This window comes from Protomyctophum bolini, assembly GCF_963924005.1.
Source record: "Protomyctophum bolini genome assembly, chromosome: 23".
Classification (NCBI taxonomy): domain Eukaryota; kingdom Metazoa; phylum Chordata; class Actinopteri; order Myctophiformes; family Myctophidae; genus Protomyctophum; species Protomyctophum bolini.
In genome coordinates, this window is record NC_137884.1 from 4724056 (window position 1) to 4746823 (window position 22768).

The following is a 22768-nucleotide window of genomic DNA, read 5'->3' on the forward strand; positions in this document are numbered from 1 at the left end:
CAACCAAGTGTAAAATGACATATACTGGATCTCTTGTCTTGTCCACTAGTCCCCTTCCTAGCATTTTAGTCTAGTTTTTAGCTGTTGACGAAATGATACAAAAAAAGATAAACATCAAGGGAAAAGAGACCTTTTTACAGTACAATAATGTTTCAAGTTTACACAGACAAATAAACAGGCATAAACAATATTAGTTTGCCTCTTCTACAAAAATAAAAGTTACTGTCGCTCTCTTGTATTATATCGTATTTGTATTATTTATTTATTTCCCACCACGGCAGACTATCCAGCATATGCTGCAGTTGCAAATATCTGGGGCACATCATTAATAGCGTACTGCACCCCGTTGTATACAGCCCCTTAAGGGTGAATACAAAAGAGAGTTTCCGCAAGCTTAAGGGGGCTTACAGTGTTGCTGTAAGGATTCTCCTGAAGAAGCCTAGGGGTGGCAGTGCTAGTCAGCTATTCTGCGACTCTGGTCTAACCACCTTCCAGGCTCTCTTGAGAAACCTTATGTTCAGTTTTTAATGTAGAATTGATGGGTCTCCTAATGAGGTGATTAAGGTGTTGACCAATCCCAGGTATGTGGATACACTGGTATGACTGTATGTGTGCCTCTTATAGATTATTTTATGAGAGATTTTTAGACTTTTATGAACTGTATTTTTTTAATTGTTTTGTATGTTTTTTCTTTATTGTTTGTATGTCTTCTATTGGTTTCGGCTGTAAACAAAGTTTCAATAGATATATTTTCTGATGATTGCCCAGCCACAGATTTTCATATTTTCATATTTTTAAGTTATCAAATGGTGATCTTGTGTCTGGGCTACTAATATCCTTCTATGTCACATTTGCCACAGACGGGAGCATTTTGTGAAAGATGGCAACTGGATGACGATCTTTTCCGAGTTAAAGCACTTTGGTTTCATTGGAGTTGATTCCTTGTTGATGTTTGCACTAACTCATTGGATCTCAAAGTGGGGTCCACAAAATATTTCCAGATGGTGGTCCGTGACCAGATCCATATACATTTTGCGGTTCTTTGACATGAAATGAGAAGCCCTGTGCTAACCGGTGTTCTCTGGTGTCCTCCAGAAAGGGGAAGAATCCTCCCCCGCCAACGCGGCTCCGTCAGCGGGCATCGTAGGAGCTCTGATGGAAGTGATGCAGAAGAGAAGCAAGGCCATTCACTCCTCAGGTACACATACAACACACATGCACACATGGAGACACAGATACATATTCCACCATTATGTGCACCTGTTGAGTAGAGTGTGCCTGTGACTGTGCCCAGGTGATGATGGTCGTTGATGCTCATCAAGGAAGGCAATTATGTTTCTGCACTGTCAAAAGTAATGCTACTTATTTTGCAATGTAGTTACCGGTAAATAAAAAATCTCAGGGGGGAAGATAAATTATATTAAATTAAAAAAACTATTTCTTCTTTAAAATATATATATATTTTTTAATATCGTGAAAAGTCATATCGTGATACGAATCATATCGTGAGTTGAGTGAATCGTTACATGCCTAGTTGTCACTGCTGTATCCTACTGACTCACCAGCCACCGCCAATAGGACGTAGGGCCTTCATGCTACTCCTCCCGCCCAACACTCCCTGCTGACAGGTGCCACCCCAGCCCGTAGGAGTACATGCAACGACCAATATCACCTTCCCAGCCCGGCGTCCCTCCCCTGAACACGGGCCAATTGTGTTTGCGTAGACACCCGACAAAGATTCAAACTCTCAACCTCCGTGGTGGTGGGCAGGGACTTTACCACTGAGCCACCCGCACTTTTGATTGACTGCCTAAGACAGTGGCAGATATTCACACACACTGTTATCCACAAATGGTGAGATGTGACAGTGGTCGCTGCCCTACGCTCCCTCCTGTCTAATTAGGTAATTGGTTAATAAATGGGTTTAATACTTTAATATTAGGCTAAAGAGAAGGAGGAGGAACACTGGTGATCCACTCTGTGGCTGATGGCGGGGCATAGAGAGACATCTGCTCGCTCGGATGAGCAGCTCTGCATTTGTGTGACTTTTAAAATTGCTCTGCTCGGCCAGAGGAAGTGCTCAGACCAGCAACGTTTTAGGTCATTTCTCGTATGTTTAAATGTAATGAGGTGCTGCCTATTTTCTTTTAAAGCTGTCTAGTGTACCCTTAGAGTGCTCTATATGACTTAACTTAACAATGTTACACTGCTCCATCTCTTTTTACTGTCAATTTGACATGTTTGTATGAATAAATGCCCTCTCCTCCACAGATGAGGATGATGATGACGACGAAGATGAGGACTTTGAGGATGATGATGAATGGGACGACTAGCGATCTCCCTCCCTCCCTGACCCCCTCCTATCCCATAGAGATGATAATGACACTAAACCGTGTCCTGTCTTTGAAACCTTAATCTCAGATGATAATTGTACATGTTCTGTTGACTTGCTGTACATTTTTGTTGCCTTCATGCTTTTTTTTTATTAATCTGTGCAATACCTCATTTAATCTGTAGATGTGTTGTCATTCTCATATCTTACCGTTTGTTTCCTTTTCCCTTGTCCTTCTCCTCTTCCTTTTCCTCCCCACTCATATTTTCTACATGTAACGGACGGTCACTCGCTTTCTCTCTCTTCATTTCAAACTGTAATCTTTGTGTCTTTCCCTCTTATTCTTTATACTTGGTTGTACGCCCCGGTGTCTCACGCCGGAAATAGCCGATCTACTGTACGTGCTCACGGATGGTTGATCGATGGTGTGTCATCTGCCCGTGGTTCTCTGTGGCGCCATCCCAGTGTGGTGTTGCTGAGGCTCAGGTTGCCACTCTGACCGCTGCTGGCAAGGAGGCGATGATGGTGGTCAGCGCCGAGTGGACCGCACATTCTGCTAAACTTCAAGGAAAGTGGCCGCAAGCCTCCCACTTTTGCTGATGCTTCCATCGTTGCCGCGGAGCTGCTTAAACTAGGATGTGAGTATGACCAGGGGGATCGGTCATCCTATAACAATTTCAAGTCTTGTCATCGCATACAAGATAGACAAGAGACCATGGGTATCTGTGAGCTCATAGATCGGCTATTATCGGTGCAGAACACGATGCACAACCAAATGTAAGGGCACGGTCATACGTTTTGTGGCAGAAGGTTGCTGCCACCACACGTGGATGCACCAAGACGTGTCGATGCCCCGCACTGTTTTGTGGATTGTGGGCAGTGCTGGTTTTCTGGTCTTCGTAGTTTATTCGACTGACATTGGAGCGGTTGACTCGCTGTGGTGTCGCAGTCTATTTTAGTTGATGCCCAGTCTGCCAAGTTTTCGCCAATGTTGTGTGAACTCCGCGCTTCACACCTGCCAACGCCGTCAGTGCACAGTGTGCACCACAACGGAACGCTTCACCCCTTGAACTGCGTATCGATCCGATTTCTTATTGATCCCACTATCGATCATTTTCTATTACTGGTAGTTTTGACAAATTGGTTCTAATCTGTGGCACTATCACTTTTCCTTATATTTCCGCGGGCAATCGAAGGTAGAGCATGTTGGCTTCAAATCATGCGCAACATTGATCGATATGGGCCGTGCAAGCCATTCAATTCATGTAGCTTGTTTTTTTACCGGTAGTTGGCAAGAAAGTGAGCAGAAGTCAAAAAGCTTTATTAGAATGACCTATGAGGCAGTGGTGCGATTTCTATAACATGACTTTTGTCGATAAGATATTTGATAAGCCAAAACCTCATTGATTTGAGATTCTCAACATTTGCGAAGTCTCTCCCTCGTGACCGTGCTCCAAACTATAGGCTTTATGGCCATCTCTCTTTCTGTCTACATCTCTCTCACACCCTTCCCTGATTAACATGTGCAATTTTACATCAAGTTCTCTCTTGATCTGTAGAGTTGAATGTTTTGTTTCTCTTTTTGCTCGGTGATGGAAGAAAGGACTGTCGTATAGACAGGACTTCTAGAGAACATTTTTAAACTGACAAGAAAAAAGAATTGTATAGTTTGAGAGAAAAAGGAAAAAAAATGGAGAACACTATTTTCATACCCGATTGCTCTCTCGCGCTACTTTATTTTCTACTTATTCAAATGATCTATCTAAAGTTAGTGCGCCTTATTTTCATAAAACAGAACGGAAAGAAAAAATGCTCTTATTTTGGAAATGTTAAGCTTTCAATTTGTTTTTTTGCCGTCTAAATGTAAATGTTGCTCACCAGAGGTTGAGTCTTGCTATATTTTTGCACAAATTGAAAGATGAGACTCGCTGCACGAGAACAGACATCAATGAGGACTGTATCTCTTCAGAACACGCATAGAAAACAACATACAGTACTTTGCATATCGTCACTTCCGGGTGGAAACCTTGTATGTCCAGAACTGTCAGGAAATGGGGAAAAAAATGTATCTGTGATCCAATGGATCCAATGTAATTTTATTTAGTCGCCAGTTCTTGTAAATACCTTCATTCATTGGTTAAATATCTATATAACACCACAGACACTTTCACTTTCCATTGAGTTAATTGCAATGAGGTATTTCTGCTACTTTTTGTGTGCAATACAGTATGCCAATGTAGGGAATTCATTTAAGAAACAAAACGTAAGTTGAAATATACAAAGTTTCTGTCTGACAGCAACAATAGGCTATAAGATCTCATTACTGTTGGGCAGAAAGTGAAAGTAGTTTGTGGGTTTTATAAACATTGAACCAATGTAAAGTATTAAGAGCTTGTGACTAAATGACTACTAGAGATTAGATCCACTTTATTTTTTTCCTGGAAAGTAAATTTTTTTTTTTTACATGCAAGGTTTCTTCCTGTCAGCCACACTACTGTTGTAGAAGTACACCCCCCTTTATTTTTACACTACTTATTGGTGATGTGCAGGCAGGCCCGTTCGTTGCCCCCGGGTTGTTCCGCGGGGTGGGCGGACCGGACGGCACAAGGTTTTCAGCACAATTATCGTGCGGCGTCACCCCCCCCCCCCCCCCCCCCCCCCCCGAAGGAGAATAAAAAAGCATTCCGGTACCTGCTCTCCTGTCTCTACTTCTCCTGCTGAAAACATCAGCTTGTTCTGTTGTTCATCTTATGCTTATGAAAGGGGCTTTAGCCCCTGCCTTTTAAGACCGTCGGAGAAACTGTCCTCTCCATCCTGAACTGGAATGTAGCTTTTTGTTGAAAGAATTCCCCACTCGCCCCGAGGCTCTGAGTCTGAACCTGGCCGTCGGCGCAATGCGCGCATCTGCATTAAATCTGTCTTAATTGAGCGCGGTGCCGTGCAGGCGATCTGCGCGTAATTCTGACGGTGCATTAGTCCGACATGCGCTGCTCCTGTTGCGTGCGGTTATGGTTAGGTTAGGGTTTGAGGTAGGTTGTCGTATGTCGGACCAATGACCTATATGGAAGCTCTGCTGCTTTCTGCATCACATTCAAAGAAAGAGAAGTTTTCCTCTCTTTTCAGTAGGGCCGGGCAATATTTGGATACATCGATATCATGATCCGAGACTATAGATTTCGTCTAGCCTCAGATTTGATCTGGGATTTTTGATATCGTGATCTGGCATAAGTCGCCTGGCCCTATTTTATGCTTTTCGTTAATGTTGAACAGCGGAAATAGCCAATCTACATGCGCACAAGGCGTTGCTCTCGAGTTCTGAGCTGATACAGTAGACTTGCTTTTTTCAGTTCACCTTTTTACAAAAATGTTGAAATAAATCACGATATTGAAATATTTGGTAAAACTATATAAAATATTTCATTTTGCCCAGCCCTACTTTCCAAGAATGGGGCCAGTTTTTGAGTTAAAGATTTACTGCAGTTCTGTTTTAAAGTGCATTTATAGTAACTACTGTGTAAGGGTTATGATAGACCTGTTGCAGCACCGATGCAGGGGGGAGTGCACTGTATACTTTAATTTACAACTATCTACACACTACAATACACTACTCTCCCCTGATATTATGACTGCCAGACAGTTGTGAATTTTTGTTCCTTTATTTTATCATTTTCAAAAGCTGATTTCATAGGGAATCGTATTTGTATTTTCTCTGTTTTTTTTTTTGTTTTTTTTTTCAGCCGTTTGTTTGAATCAGGTCGTCCATAATGTCAAGCTTGAGAAATAAAGACGTATAGAATTGTACACGCCTGAGCACTACAGTTGGGTTTCAGATGCCTGCAGCTGCTGTCCTCAAACAGAGGAGTTTCATTAGAATTCCTTGTACAGTAGCTTCCACTAACAGACTAACTGTTCGTATGAAAAGATGTGCATTGTTTCTGTCACTTGCAAAGTTTGTGCAGGGTTTATTACACTAAGTCTGCAATGGGTCATAATAGCAGTGATTCTCAACCTGTGGGCCAGAGCCCACTGATGCGCCGTAAAGAAATCAAAACTAAATATAAAACCAATATATATATATATATTTTTAAATTGTTCTAATTTCTATACAACCTTGAAATGTGTGTTTTCATTGTGATACTGATAATAACTTGGAAATATACTACGTTAGTTCCATGGATCTAAGCTGGAACACAATTGAGTGATTATTCAAATAAACATGCTCGTCAGACTCACGATCACAATTTTCAAGTGGGCACTGATCCAGAAAAGGTTGAGAACCTTTGCTGTACAGTAGAATGCAGTGGCCCATTAAGACCAAATCTCCATACTACAGTGTTGCTCACTAACCTGAAGACATTCATGGGGGGCATGCGTTGGTCCGACATACCAATAGTCCGACATACTTGGCCGGTTAAGATTCACCGGTGGCTCCGACGTGTTGCCAGTTAAGAGTAAGACACATACGTGGCCGGTTAAGACTCACCGGTGGCTCCGACATGCGTTGCCAGTTAACAAGCACATATGAAGCACATTAGTAGGTAGTAGGTATTCCAAATGCACTTCTGCTGTCGGGCAGAAACCTTGTATCTCTATTAAAAACAATTTGGACTTGCGATGTTTCCACCCAGCAGCATGGGTTTCTATGAGGCTAAAGTGATATTGCAACATTATGAAAGTTAGTCGCAGACATGGGGGTTGATACTGTAGGTTAAGCAGGTCCACTCAAAAATGAAAAGCTATTTTGTCCCCCTCATTATCTTTGGGGCAAAAATTATGTAGTGAATCAAAATGATTCAAATGTTAGCTGTTGAATGGAAGGAAGGCTAATGTTTGCAGTTCCTCTTTATTCTTGAGTAATAAGTTGTATCTTGGTGAGGTTATAGCTCAACTCAAATCAAGATATTTTCTGGGGATTTTCTTTTCGTTTTTTTAAATGCATATGTTAGTTTCTATAGACAACAGCTGGGTTATAATAGGACTTTAAGCCTGCCCACCGAGGCTGGACATTAAAGTAATTCTATCTTACATTGCACACTCAAATAAAAAGATTCATATGTGAATACCCTCGCGTTTGGTTTCCATCACTGTCCATATGGTTCTCGATACCTTCAAAGATGCATTTGTGGGCCTGGGCCGTGGCTCAGCGGTCCAGGCACCTTGGCTGGTAATCCAGTCTGTCAGTGTGCCGCGGGTTCGACTCCCTTTACTCGCCTTTACTGCATGTCACCCTCCCCATTTCCTGTCAGCCTACTGTCCGTCCCTCCATAAAAAAATATAAAATAAAGGCGATAGCCACAAAAAAAAAAAAACATTTAAAAATATGCATTTGTGTGTGTGTGTGTGTTCCCCTGACACATGTGTATATGTGATTTATTAGTAGAGCAATAGTAATGTCTTTTTTTGTTGTCTCCACCAGGCCGAAGGCATTTGGAGAGAGTATGTTTTGCACTCCGTCCGTCCGTCCTTCCGTCTGTGGACAGCTAATCTCCGGCACCGTTAACGTTAACCCGGTCGATGCCACATTTTGTTTCCCTCTGCGTTTGAAAGAGTGTGACTTTAGGGTTGTGTGTGTGTGTGTGTGTGGACGCTCGTGCATGTAGGGTGTAGGCTACTTATAGGCCAGTCAATCTACGATTTGTCCCAAAAGAAATTGCAATATTAATCGTTAAAGGTTTTTCATTATCCTTATCCCGATGAAGGTCTAATCGACCCAATAATGAGCAACATTTTGGTGTCTGATAGTGTGACTGTGCGGGACCTTTTTTTTTGTTTTTCAAAGATACCCTTTTTAAAACTACAAATGTACGATACCCATGTAAATCAATTTGGATGAGAATGAATGAAAACGCCACATATAGCTGTATTTTTAATGACTTAAAACAATTCACCAAACAACTCAAAATATGTACAATTTTACAAGGAAATTCACAGAAAAGGTAATGGTAAACAAATTCAGAGATAATCAATTCAAACTATGACATTTTAATAAGCATAAATATGCTTTATTTTCTTTAAATGTAAAGACATTATTTCAGTGCAAATTTGTTTCTTTCTTTCGTCTTTTTTTGTTTGTTCATGTTGTCCTGCCATCGTTGTTGGCAACTTCTTTGTCTCTTCATAGTCCCACTATTCAAATTCCAAACTTCCACGGTAACAAATTGACCAATGAGGTTCCTCGTCCACCGTTCGTTATCTGAGGTGCTGCGGCAGTTCCACCTGGAAACATCACACAACAGACCTGTCAGTTTCAACAGTCATCCCTATGTTCCCCTAACCTCGCCTCACCAGGCTTTCCACCTCCGAGGAAAGCCTGGTCTCTGTTCCAAAGTGCCGTATGATCCGGTCAGACGCGGATGAAATCGTTACGTCATGTTGTATAGTATTGTTTTGTAGTCATCAGGCAGGAACAATCAAAACGGATCTTCCTTTTCCCTCAAACCGGAAGAATAACAATAAAAGCTCTCGTAGCCTGTAGCTTTTATTGAGAAAAATCGGTTCGAGGGAAAAGGAAGTTCCGGAAGATTGCCGACTACAAAACAATACTACAACATGACGTAGCGATACTGTACCATCCGCTCCCGAACCGGTTCATGAACCCGAAATGGAATGGTGCCCAGGCTAATGTTCCCCAGGTTCTATGTTCCCCACTCCTCCCGCCCTGCAAAAACGGTTATATGTTCCCCAACTTTCATAGAACCTTTTTTAGTTGAGTGGGAATAGAACCCTGGGAACATAGAACCTTTTTTGGGTAAGCGGGTAACATAGAACCTTTTTTGTGGGGGTAAGTGGGGTAACCTGGGGAACATAGGTACGCTCCCAAGCAAACTTGTCTACAGGTGGATTTTTTTTTTAAGCTGACAATACGACAAGTAATCAGATATTTTCTCAGATCGGCGTGTAGATATCACCAGGGCCGTTTTTATGCACATGCAGGCAAGCCAGCTATAGGCAAATGCCTATGTTCTGTCATGTCACACACACACACACACACACACACACACGCACGCACGCATGGGGTGCTTTTTTGCCCTCCCCAGGACCCACGCCGAGCTTACTGCTCACTGAACATGCAGCACATGCTGTACCTTGAGATGGCTGTAGGTGCACACGTGTGTCACACTCAATGACATAACTTGTAATGAGTTAACTATACTGAAGTTTAACGATCCAAACTTGAAAAAAGCCAAATAAATGGAGAGGGGGGGTAATAATGGGGGGTCTGAAAATCGGCTGTGCCTACGGCCCATTTTGTTGTTAACACATGCCCTGCATATCTAGTCTGGGTTCCAGCCTGATTCGCTGTGTTCCGCTGATCTGAAAATGTCACTACGTTAATCACTGGTCACTAGTCACTGCTAATGACTTGAAATGTCACTACGTTAATCACTGCTCACTAGTCACTGCTAATGACTTGAAATGTCACTGCACTAATCACTGGTCACTAGTCACTGCTAATGACTATACGCAGCAAATCAGGCCGGAACCCAGGCTACTGCATATCACCCCTGTTGATTACATTGTGAGACCCATTAAAGCTGCAAAGCATCTGAAAGTGTGAGAACTGATTTAGCATTTGTAGAATCAGCCTCAGGTCTTAAGCTGTGAAATGTTACTTGCTTTAAGCTCTTCATTATGCGGTCTCATCATCTCCTTCCAGACTGTCCATGCATCTCAACAGATGAAGTGGTTAAGAGGTTTGTTGTTGGTGCGTGTTGTGGAAACGTGTTGCATCTCACTTATCAGAGTTCCACTGAGGCGCTCCTATAAATAACTGCTTTAAGTGGCCGGAATGTCACAGCTAGGAGACCCCTGCATAGGAGGGCAGGGATGATTTTCCATTGTAAGCAACATAGCAAGACCTGCTGAAGCAATATAGGAAGTAGTTACACGCGGTCTCAATCACTAATGGCCAAAGGCTAGAGAAAACATTAAGGTTAGGGTTAGATAAGGACCATACACGGGGATGGATAGACGATAGATGTATCTATTTTAAAAATGGTCATTCTTTGACACGTGGCAGTGTGTATACAGCATTTTGTGTTGATTGGCGCAGTGGTTTGCGAGATTAGCTCACACACACACACACACAGACCGACCCGTGCCGACCCGGCACGCCATGAAACCCCCCCCAAACAAATAAATGAAAACGGAAGGTCTGAGCTCATTAATAGCAAGTTTGAGGTTCTTAAAACTTTTCAGGACCCCCACCTGAACATGGTTTGGGCGGCAGGGACTCCCAACAGACGTAAACATTTTCTAAATGATTTAAAACTAAATTTAAACATGTTCCTGCTATTTCAGCTATTTTTGAATAGCCTTAGTATAAAATATAGGGTTAGAGTGATAATAGGCTACTATAACTAAATTTGCTGGGGACCCCCTGGAACTTCCTCTTGTGGTCCCCCGGACCAGTACAGTCTGTACTCTGTACTGTACCCACGGCGGGATAGAAAACCACCTGCACTTCTCCCTCCACCACCCAGTCCATTTATTCCCTCCTGCTGTTCATCTCATAAAAGGGAAAATGCAACAGGCGAGTTGACCACCCATTCTCTCCTTTTCTAAAAATGGGAGAGAATGGGATTTTTGGAAGGGGTCCACTCCCCCCCAAATCATCAAAGCGTTGTTGTCGTATTTTTTGAGAGCAGGCCCATTTAATCTACTTTAATTGTCATACTCTTGGTTCTATATGCCAAAATAGTTCTTCTGCATGGATGAGCGGAGTGGTGGGTGCCATGTCCTCACTCACCCCGGTTGTCCTCTTTGTCTCTCCGTCCATCCCTCTCCTCCTCTCTTTTAATCTGTTCTCGGTTGAGGGCACCAGCTGACATCCACATTATTTCTCTCCTCCCGTCATCCCTCTCTCATACACCTCTCAGCTGTCTGTCTCTCTCACTCTGCTCTTGCACATTTTGACACTGATGCTAAGTGATATTTGTGTAGTGTAGCCTACCTGTGCCGTTGTTCCTGTATACAGTACTTTATTTCTACAGAATTGTTTTTTATTTTGGCGTTTTATTTGTATTATCTTGTGTTAGAACAGTCTCTGCATGGAATATGTCCCATCAACATTTCACTGCGTGTTCCTGTTTAAGTATAGCGACAAATACTTATCTTGTCTCTCTGTCTCTCTCTCTCTCTCCCATTTATCTCTGTCCTTTCTTTTCCTCCCCCTTCCTCTCACCTCCCCTCTAACATCCCAGCATGCCACCGTGCTTGGCACCCCCCTCCGCCCCCCCTCCACCCCCCGCAGCAGTAAAAAGCATTGTAATCATACCACAGTGTTGGCTGCTGACAGATTGTGCCGTTTTCAAACCACATGAGATGATGACGCGTGCACACACCTTCGACACTGTCACCGACACCAAATAAAACTCCCGCCTCATTAAGAGATGCCCCGCACGACATATCTGACATCTGACAGAGCAGAGCGGTGGTCATCGCCAGCCCTTTGTCCTCCCCCTCCGGGAAGCCGCGCCGGAGCTTCCCGGATTGCCTAATTGCCTTCACCTGGTGTCCTTGTCGTTTAGCTCTCTAAAGCAATGGTTCCCAAACTTTTTCATGTCAAGGACCCCCAAAATGATACTCATTAGCCTGCATGCGGACCCCCCATTTGAAAATACATGCCAAGGACCCCCATAAGAGAAGACTTTTTCGGCTCTAGGGCCTGGTTTGACATGAATTAGGCTGCAGTCCCCTATTTAATGGCATTTCTATCTCTGGGACCCCAGAGATGAAACTTAATTTAACTCTGACGGGTCCATTTGGTTCCATTTGTACACTCTCAGAGTTACAGACCCACAAGGGTCCATTTAGCTATAGGGACCACCTGGAACTCCCTCAAGGACCCCTAGGCGTCCCGGACCCCACTTTGGGAACCGCTGGTCTAAAGGTTCACACATACGTGAACGGGAGTAGCCAATGCATGCAGAGGTGTCAAGTGTGGAGTTCAACATAGTTGAACACACCAACACACTGCAACTCGTGTGGCAGATTGACTGTGTGACTGAACGCCAGAAGGCTGATATATCTCCCAGTTTTAGATAAATCCATCGTAGCACAGATGTTTTCCTGGTTATGATGTAGCCCAGGTAGAAGTATAAAGTTACACATCGGCATTAAGTCTGACCAATCCCAAATGACCTTCCCTTGTCCATCAAAGAAAACTCCTTCCAGCCACTGATGGCAACTATGAATGTATAAAAGTTGTTTTGCTTTTGACCGTTTGGACTGTTGTACATTAATGATTCGAAATCTGACATCCTCCTCTTTGGCCCCCCAAATTCCATCCCCGCCTTCCAGTCACAGCTTGGCAACCTGTCCAATAACATCAAAGGTGTAGCCCGTAATCTAGGCGTGATGTTCGACTCCAGTCTATCATTAATTCAATCAGCAAGTGACTAAGGTTGTACAATCCTGTTTCTTCCAACTCCGCAATATAGCAAAAAATCTAATAATTTATTTCAGAAGGTATTCCATATGCTTTCATCACATCACGCCTAGATTACTGCAACTCACTCTATTCCGGACTCAATAAAAAAATCTCCCGTCTTCAAATGGTACAGAATTCAGCAGCCAGATTACTGACCAGAAGGCGATGACATTACTCCTGTCATCGCCATCCCTCCACTGGCTGCCTGTTCATTTTAGGATTGATTTTTACATTTTAATTATCACTTTTAAGGCACTACATGGCTTGGCCCCCATCTATATCAAAGATATGCTGGAGCCTCATAGGCCAACGCGTAGCCTTAGATCGGCAAGCAAGGCTCTCCTGGAAGTTTCCGGCTACCCAGCTCGTCACCATGGGTGACCGGGCTTTGGGCCGATTCATACTCCTATTTTAGAGCCGAATAAAAGTCTGTTCGGCCTACAATGTGACGTCATTTGAGGTTCGGGGGGGGGGGGGGGCGGGTACCGTCCTAAAGTCGCCTCTTCGGTGCTAGTGACAATTTCTGATGAGCTGAAATCATTTCGGCACTACAGCGGTAAAATAGGAGTATGAATCGGCCCTAACTCGGCCCGTCCACCTAAGCTGTGGAATGCCTTACCAGAGGCCCTAAGACACATTAGCCTACTGAGTTCTTTTAAATCACAGCTAAAAACGCACCTGTTCACGGTGGCTTTCACTTGATTTATTGATTTTGTGTTCACCTGTTTACTTGTTTTATTCTACTGCACTGCATTTTATTCTGTATTGGAAAGCACTTTTTAACATTCTTTTGAAAAGTGCTTTATAAATAAAGTTTATTATTATTATTATTAGACCTTGGTCACCAGGGGAACGTACTGTAAATGTTTACATGTTAGGATAGAACAGCTGCAGCACCAGAGCTCCCTGAGAACCACGATGCGACACATTGTGAGCTTGTAGATCTGCTATTTTCAATAGATTTGTATACATTTGAAAACCTGAAATGGGACATTCTGCATAAATAGTACTTTTACTTTTGGTACATTTTGATACCAATACTTTTGTATTGTATTCAAGTACATTTTTTGCACATTTACTTTTGCACATTGTGGTATTGATACTTTTACTTAAGTAAAACATTTGAGTACTTTTCCCACCACTGGAAGTTGAGGAGTGCATTATACACCTGCCTGGTGCTCGTATTAGGCTATTTTTTATTGGTCAGTTCAGTGGAATAGGAAGGAGTAGGAGAGGATTACATTCAACATAGGATTAGTATGATCCAAACATAAACTGTGTGTGTTTGTTGTGGTAAACCCACTAACTGTACTGTAGCCTACTTTCTAGTGGTTCACTTGAACGGCTCTGTTGCTAGTATAATGTTATGTAGTCTGTTTACATTGTGATTCCCTTCATCCTCATATCTGATTGTCATTATGTTCAGCTTTTGTATGCTGCTATGGCTGGCTCTGAGGACGTCACAAAAAGTGTCAATCCAAATCAATCCAGTTATGTTTTATTTACATTAGGTGAAAAATTAATTAATTAAATCAAAGTTTCCAACTTAAATTGGCAATTTGGCATGCTTTGTAACCAAAACAAACACTATTGAATAAGGAAGCTCTCCTGCAGCCTGTGGAGAAATGGAGATCTGAAGCATTATGAGAGCAGGTCTCATAATTTATAAATAGTGTTTTTGAAGACACTGGCCAGGTGTCTCCCCTTCCACTAATCACCTCTGGCTCCACCCTCCAATCCAGCACTGCAATGGCCTGGTTAAAGGCACAGCCCACACAGAACCCCAGAGTAGACTAAAGGCCCATGGGGGGCCGTCACAATGCCCATACAAAGACTCTGCCGTGACTGTACAGTCGCACAGGGATGTGTTTCAACAATGAGGAGTGAGTGAGTGAGTCAGTCAGTCTATTTGTGTCTCTGCCAGGCTGCTAATGGCCAACATACATAACCCCTTTGTTTCCCACACCTGTAAATTGTATGGTTATACAGTTTTTCTCAAGCCATGAGCATAAAAGTGTGAAATTCAGGACACGCGTGCTCAAATGCAATTATGGCACGTGGGTGCACCGTTGGATTAGATGTGTTCAACTTTGTATGAACGCTATGGTGTTTGCTTAGCTAGGCTTAAACAAATCTGTTTACTAGCTGGCATGTTTACTTTCTAGTTGGTGGTCCAGAGTAGAAGAGCCAATAACCACAGCGATGACTCACAAGCCGGTGGCTTTGTGTCGTGCACGTTATAATGACCTCTGATGGCACCGATGGCACGGTGGTAGCTGAAGCACTTGTTAAAAGTTATACAGCCATCATTTTAATTATCCTGGAGACCAGGCTGGAAAATAACTAGAGCGCGATCTGTGCCAGATTGTTGTGCCCGCGATGCTGATCCTGAATCCTGAGGCCTATAGACCAGTGGTTTTCATGCTTTTTAATATCAAGGACTCCACCATAACATGAGCGTGTACTAGTGGAACAACGCGATAGGAACACTTATGTTCTATTTTAATTTTAATTTTACTTTTATTTTATTAATTTTTTTACAGAAGTAATGTACACAGTATGTCTGCTATTCCAGCAATCAGGTCACCAAGCAGCCACCCTCTCTGGAGGATGTACTTGGATGGTGTTGACAATGGCCAGGGAATGTAGGAATTTAGGACCGATCTCATTGTTCAATTCCCTCTGTCATTCATTATTGTGTCACTACTACCAACCAGATGGCTCTCTTATCTCTTTGATTCACACTGAGAGGTTTTTCCTGAGTAGTTGCCAACATTCAAGGACAAAGCTGCCGGGTGGCAGTGGGTGTAACATGTGCCGCCCGTGGAAGCCATACAAAGGATGTACACATGCGCTCTCTCTCTCTCTCTCTCTCTCTCTCTCTCTCTCTCTCTCTCTCTCTCTCCATCAGATCTTAAATTAGATACTAATACTATGTTTAAATGTTTAGACGTCGATGGTCCAGCCAAGAAAAAGAACCTAATGCACAGAACAGTTCAATTTTTCCACCTTAAGCCAGTTTTTCCCCATGTGTACAGTACATTTACAGTACATTGCCATCACAATTGCATGTGATGCACAGTTCAATGTTCATTATGTTCAGTGTATACAATCATGGTCATCAATCATTACTGGCCTTATTTTTATTAGCCTAGACTTTTTTCCCTTTAATTGGTCTACTGTTAATACTTGTGATGCTGTATTGTTTGAAGAAGCCGAACAAAAATCTATTTTACTCTTAGTTAACTGTACACACAATATTTCTCTCTCTCTCTCTCTCTCTCTCTCTCTCTCTCTCTCCCTTTCTCCTACTGTGGTTTCAGATGGGGGTCCGCAGTCTAATGCCCAATTTGACATGGAAATATGACATGACATGAAAACGTACACACACACACTCCCACTCTCCTCTCACCGGTCGTAGACTCCTGATGCTGCTGCTGCGGATGGAGTCCATCAGGCTGTCGTGAGTGGACCTGAGCGGGGTGGAGGGCCTGCTGGCCCGGGCCTCCTCCAGCGTGCCCACGGGCCTCAGGGCGCTCTTCAACTCCCTCAGGATGCTGCTCGTCTCCTCCTGGACCTTCTCCTTCTTGGCCTTCTTCTTCCCTTTCTTCCCCTTGGACGCCCTGGGCGCCGGCGCCCACGTGCCCACCTCCTCCTCGTGCGCCCGGATCACCTCTGCGATCTTCCGGGTGGGATTCTTCTTCTTCTTCTTTGAGGGAGGCGCCGGGGGAGGGGGTGGAGGAGGTGGAGGAGGAGGAGGAGGAGGAGGCGGGGGAGGAGGGAGAGGAGCGGGAGGAGTGTCTTTCCTCGCGGGTGGAGCAGAGCGGGCAAGTTTCGGAGAGTTGAGGGGAGATGAGCCGTGCGTTCCCTTCTGTGAAGAACAAGAGAGAGAGAGAGAGGAACAAGATGATTGGTTATCTTGGTGATTGGTGCAAGTAACGTACATCCTCCATTGGTGCTGAGCCAAAACTGTAGAAACGGTAAACAATAAAAAGAAAGCAGGGGCTCGCAACTCACTTCAAGATGCTCCAAACTTTATTTAGCGACAGGCAGGCAGAAAAATACAACGTTTCATGGTCTTCATCAAGTACTGTATATGAATATACTTGAGAAAGACCTGAAAATACAACGTTTCGACCTCACGGTCTTTGTCAAGTATTGTATATGAATATACTTGGCATATATCCTTCTCTAAAGGACCAAGTCTGTTTGATTACATATTTACCAGTGCAGTGGTGCGCAGGTTAGTGGCTCCGTCTGGCGCCCCCTGCTGTTGCTGCTGTCTCTGTTCCTGCAGACGTCTCTGTCTCTGGCGGTCCTGGTTCCTGGTCAGGATGCCCGTCATGCTCATCCTGGGACCCGGCAGGTGGAACTGGTAGCCCAGCTTGATCACCGTGTGGTTCTCTCTCAGGAGCTTCACCATCTCCATCTCCACCTGGCGCACAGAGAAAGGTCAAGGTCCAATTACTAAAAGAATGGCTGCAAACTGACCTGGGAAGGCCTCGGGGTCCCCCAGAATGAAGTTACTAATGTGAGGGAAGTCTGGAGCTCTCTGCTGGAGCTGTTGCCCTCGCGACCTGACTATGGATAAGCGGTTGAAGATGGATGGATGGCTGCAATAGGCTTTATGCACACAGAATAACGCTTACTACTTTCGGGCCCCTTCCCTACTTCCTTACTGTCATCATGTTACCGATGTACTCATTCATTAAGGCTATGTTCGATTCTGGTCAAACAGAGTCAGGGTGCTGCTATTGCCGGCGGTCGGTAAGTCTGCCGGTCGGTAAGTCCGACAGTCGGTCGGTAAGTCCGACGGTCAGTCGGCCATTTCTCAACCGTTTTGGACGGGGATGGGCTTGTTGGAATCGTTGTTGCCCCCGCGACCCGACTACGGATAAGCGGTTGAAGATGGATGGATATATATATATATATATATTTGTAAATACAGTAGGCCTATATATACTGTATTTACCGTGGAACCTTCAAGTGGACAGCTAAATGCCTAATGACAATGATTGTGTCAAACTGACCTGTGCTCCACACATGTGTCTCTGGTTGTGGAAGCGTAGTTCCGTCAGGGTGCTGTTTCCTGGCAGGGCCTGGACCAGCGCCATCACACCTTTCCCCGTCACGTAGTTGGACTCGATGTTCAGGCTGACGACGGAGGCGTTCTCTCGCAGCATCTTGCCGACGGCCAGCGCCACAGGGTCGTCGGCTCGCGTGTTCGCCAAGCTGAACACTTTCACGTGCGTGTTGGAGCACAGCGCCTCGGAGAACCGGATCAGAGTTTCCTATAGGAGCAGAGGTAGATAAACAGATGAATAGAGCAAGACCGATATATCAGTTTGGTCGATATATCGGCCTTCATTTGACTATTTGGGCGTCATCCGTATCGGCAGCTATAGGGGCAGCGCACAAAAGGGGAGTGCATACAAATAAAATAGAAACATTGATCAAATCTTTTGAAATTTATTAGACAATTTTCATTGCACATTTCATCAAGATATCGCCATAATCGGTGGCCTAGGACACTCCAAAACAGCAACCATCATGGCCCCCGATGAAAATCTGGCATCGGTAAGGCTCTACAAATTAAGTTAAATTAAATAATAATGGGAGATTTTGAAATCCTAACTGGATCATAGTTTGTTACAAACTGGAGGGTTGTAAATTAATTAAAACAACCATTGCCAGCCTGGGCCATGGCTCAGGCACCTTGGCTGGTAATCCAGTCTGGCACTAAATCGCGGCGAGTTGGTAAACTGGCGAGTTCTCCGGATACCCCATTGCCTATCTAAGATCCTACCCGACAGAGCCTCACACTGTATACCTGAAATACTTCCTCCTACACACTGTCATTCCAACTGTAAATAATACTACTGGGGACTGGCTTATGATTCATAGACCTTTCAATAATGTACGACAAAGTCTTCCAAGAATGTGTGAACTCTACCACACACTGCTAGCCTATTCCCAGGAATATACTGTCAGAGCACATTTTGAGTTGCTGTGTGTGTGTGTGTGTGTGTGTGTGTGTGTGTGTGTGTGTGAGTGTGGTTTCTAAACTCACTGATCTTCCATTCACTTTTTTTAAGGTCATTTTAGTTACTCCACGATGGGGGGGGGGGGGGGGGGCTGTTTTCTTGGAGAGCACTTAAACTCCAAACAACTTCATAATGAATCCCACTTGGACAATAGTAGCCGCAGATTGTTCACAGCGATGTGGGTGGGGTTTACAGGCTTCATTGTTTGGTTTGGCACAAGCCACGTCGTGTTGAAGAATGCTTCCCTGGGTGTCTCAGCCAGAGGTGTCATTTCAGCAAAAAAGAAAATGGGGGAGATCACAAATTAAATAAGTTACCACTTAAAAGCCCCATTTCCAAAATAGGGATGCCAGGTTCTTCGATGTCTCCCTTTTGACTGACACCTGTCCATTTAAACTCTAAACGGGGCCCGCGCCAGTTATTTGTGCAGCCGCGCCCGGCAGCCGACGGAAATTAGAGTTCCGAAAACTAAGTCCCGGCCCTACCTGGGCCCTCATCAAACCCTGTACACACTCAAGACACTGCCCCCGCTGCCACCCTTAGATCTCCATATACGGAACTGACCTGTTCTGACATTACATATGTTGATCTGACCTCATCAAACCCGGTACACTCAAGACACCAGTGCACGCGATACGGTTGCAGAGAATAAAACTCATATCTACTACTGTAACATATCACGTATCATGTATGGACAGACATGGATTGAGAGATCAGAGAGCAGATCTGTGAAACCCATATTCATTTGGGGATCCTTGACATGAAAAGGTTTGAGAACCACTGCCTTTAGTAGACATTACGGTACAACATTGTCTTACCTGTGAGATATCATCAATGTTGTTGAGGTTGACCTCTGTGAGTTCAGGGTCGTTGCTAAGGACTCGCTCCAGGGCGTCGTCCACCACGATGGGGTTGCCGTCGGTGCTAGCGTCGGCTGGCGGAGGAGGCGGAGTCAGCAGCCTCTGAGGCTCCGCCCTCGGCGGCTTCAGGAGCGTCTGGGGGGTGCTGACCCGCGGTGCAGGTGGCAGGCCAGAGTCCTTTGGTGGCTCGGAGTTCACTTTATTGTCCTCTGTCTCTTCCTCCTCCTCTTCCTCTTCTGTCTCTGCTTCCTCTTCTTCCTCACTCTCTTCCTCACTCTCCACTTCTTCCCCTTCTTCTTCGTCCTTTTTCCCTTTCCCGCCTGTGCACGTATTCTTCTCTTTCTCGTTCCCTCCGTCTTTCTCGTCCTCTGCCTCGCTGTTGCTTTCCGTCACACACTCCTCCTCTTCCCCCTCGTCCTGGATTTCAGTTACGTTTAAAAATTAGTCAGTTGATTTTCCAATGTGTATGTAATGAGTATGTTAATACAATACATTTGGGATGCGACATTTACAAACTGTGTCTCGACTGAACATGACCTTTGACACGATTTTAAGTGTCTCGTCTCGTCTAAAGTTACTCCCTTTTCTTGAACCTTAGCTAGGGGGAGCATTTGCCAAAAATAGCTGATCGACAACCTCACCCGACGTGGGATTTGACGTAGAGGGAAACAAGAGTGGACCAAGTACAGAGCCTGGTCAACTAAGTATTAGTTTACTAAGTATAGAGGATTACATGGTTAAACCATTCCTCATATTTCATCTTTGCAGGGAGAATTACATACTTATTTCTCCCACATTTTTCCCAAAACAACAAATCCATGTTATCACCCACACTGACCGGCTTGGGACTTCCCCCTCCTCCTCCTCCTGCTCGCTCCTCTTCCAATAGTTTCTGCGTCTCGCTCTCCCAGTACTTGGTCAGGGCCTCTCGGCTGAAGGTCCCCGTGGGCGTCTTGTCCGTCTGGTCCCTCTGTCTCAGGCCGATGGGGACGTTGTCGTCCGGGTCGATGTCCACCAGCTCCTTCTCCAGTTCGGCCAGCTCCTCCGGGCTGAGGGAGGCAAGGAGTTCGTCCTCGTCGATGTCTTCGTACTTACTGAGCTCTCGCCGGTACCCAAATTCCATGGTTCGAAGAGGACAATTTGAATTTTTCCGGTTCAAAAAGTAGAATGTGCAAATTGTAAAGTAGAGACAGCAGAAAAATTATTGAAATCCGGACTGTCTGAGATATAAGTCGATAACTTTTTTTGTTTTGTTTTTTTCTGCAGAAAGCCCACGTAAAATGAGTCGTTGATGTGCAGAAAAAAATACAGAATGAGTTTCAGCGTTCCCCCTTGCTGTTGGGACGATCCAAAGGTACGGGGAGTTCCTCAAAGTCCAATCAAGATGCCTCGATCCTCTCTGGGGCAATTGTCTGCTCAAATCAGCCTCTGTCCCAACAAGTCCCAGACCCACTCCAGTTTAAACTGGATCTATGCCGTAGGCAGACCCAGCTAACTCCGGGGAGTGTGTGTATGTGAGTGGGACAGTGTAGTGTAGTGTATGAGTCTGTCCACTCTGCTATCTAATCTCTCCAGCTGTTGTTTAGGCCTTAAGAGAGGGATCAGAGAGGAGCATATAGCAAAGCGCCAGCCCGGGTGATGCAGGGTCTTTATTTAGGGATGCGCAGCAGCTCCGAGAGGCTGATCCACAAAAAGCCGGTGAGGTCAGCCCAACCCCATGCACCCCACATAGACTCAACCTCGCAAACCATAATTATGCTGTCAGCACACCGTGACTGGGCTTTGTTAAGGGCCAAAAAATAGACCAGGCAGATCCTGTCCCGTTACTGAAAGGTCACTGGTTTGATTTCCGTTCTCAAAGCTTGTACTTAAGTACAGTAACGAAGTAGCCTAATTGTACTTTACGTTACTTTACACCACTGAATACTATACTGTGTATACTATACTTAACCAGGGCCCCAGGGCTATATATATGTCACGCTCTGCCCCTCTGCCTTTTATTTGAGAAGTTATTATTGTGGTCACTGAACACTTATACTATTTACAGTAGGCCTAGGCAGTGTTGGGGAGTATTAAGCTACATGTAGCTGAGCTACGTAGCTTAGCTACATTTTGCTGTAGCTTGTGGTATTTTAGCTACATTCATATTTGTGTACCTCGTCAAGTAGCTCAGCTACTTTTTGGGTCATTTTTTGTAGCTTAGCTACTCAAGTTACAAGCTACAATTTGGGGTCTCCCAGAGGGGAGGAGGGGTCTCCCAGAGGGGAGCAGGGGTCTCCCAGAGGGGAGGAGGGGTCTCCCAGAGGGGAGCAGGGTGGGGGGGTCTCCCAGAGGAGAGCAGGGTGAGGAGGTGTCTCCCAAAGGGGAGCAGGGTGTGAGGGGTCTCCCAGAGGGGAGCAGGGTGGGAGGGGTCTCCCAGAGGGGAGCAGGGGTCTCCCAGAGGGGAGCAGGGTGTGGGGGTCTCCCAGAGGAGAGCAGGGTGAGGAGGGGTCTCCCAAAGGGGAGCAGGGTGTGAGGGGTCTCCCAGAGGGGAGCAGGGTGGGAGGGGTCTCCCAGAGGGGAGCAGGGGGAGGAGGGGTCTCCCAGAGGGGAGCAGGGTGGGAGGGGTCTCCCAGAGGGGAGCAGGGGTCTCCCAGAGGGGAGGAGGGGTCTCCCGCATGTACATTCTCAATTTAACGCTGAAAAATAAAAAGTAGCTGAGCTACTTTTCCTATGTAGCTGTAGCTTTACAAGCTACATTTCTCCAGGGGTAGCTATGTAGCTTGATCAAGCTACTGCCATGGTGAGCTACTTGTAGCTTTACAAGCTACGCTTTCAAAGTAACTTCCCCAACACTGGGCCTAGGCAGCCTATATGCCTACTACTACTTCTGTTATTTCAGGATGTTCTGTATTATGCCATGTGTTCCTGTTCTGTTTGGTTTCTTATAATAGACCCCGTTACCCCCTGACCTAGCTACCACGCACGCACACACACACGCACACACGCACGCACACACACAATCAAGACCGAAGAATTTGCAGCTGGCTGGTGTTGTTAATTACCTGGCTTGCTGCTGCTGCAGCTCTTCATTATAGCGCTTAAGCGCTGCATGGTTAAC

General features: G+C 45.0%; 2 protein-coding genes across 4 annotated transcripts in view; one reads left to right on the forward strand and one right to left on the reverse strand.

The window, feature by feature from the left end:
- LOC308311278 (actin nucleation-promoting factor WASL-like) overlaps window positions 1-7245 on the forward strand; it is a 48991-nt gene extending 41746 nt beyond the window's left edge. For 2 of the 3 annotated variants that reach the window (XM_080757927.1, XM_080757928.1), the window contains 2 exons: window positions 1096-1198; window positions 2272-7245. In XM_080757927.1, the coding sequence (XP_080614053.1) occupies window positions 1096-1198; window positions 2272-2333 (165 nt within the window). In that variant the 3' untranslated portion in view covers window positions 2334-7245. The remainder of the gene's footprint in view (window positions 1-1095; window positions 1199-2271) is intronic. The other variant, XR_013963619.1, reaches the window with a different exon arrangement.
- A 940-nt stretch (window positions 7246-8185) lies between these two features.
- Window positions 8186-22576, reverse strand: lmod2b (leiomodin 2 (cardiac) b). Its single transcript, XM_080756916.1, has 7 exons — window positions 22536-22576; window positions 20507-21745; window positions 19627-20085; window positions 17795-18055; window positions 16990-17199; window positions 16177-16635; window positions 8186-8548 (listed from the first exon to the last, which is right to left on the reverse strand). Exons 2-7 carry the CDS (start codon window positions 20789-20791, stop codon window positions 8522-8524), a joined length of 1701 nt encoding a protein of 566 aa, XP_080613042.1. The 5' UTR covers window positions 20792-21745; window positions 22536-22576; the 3' UTR covers window positions 8186-8521.
- Window positions 22577-22768: the final 192 nt, after the last annotated feature.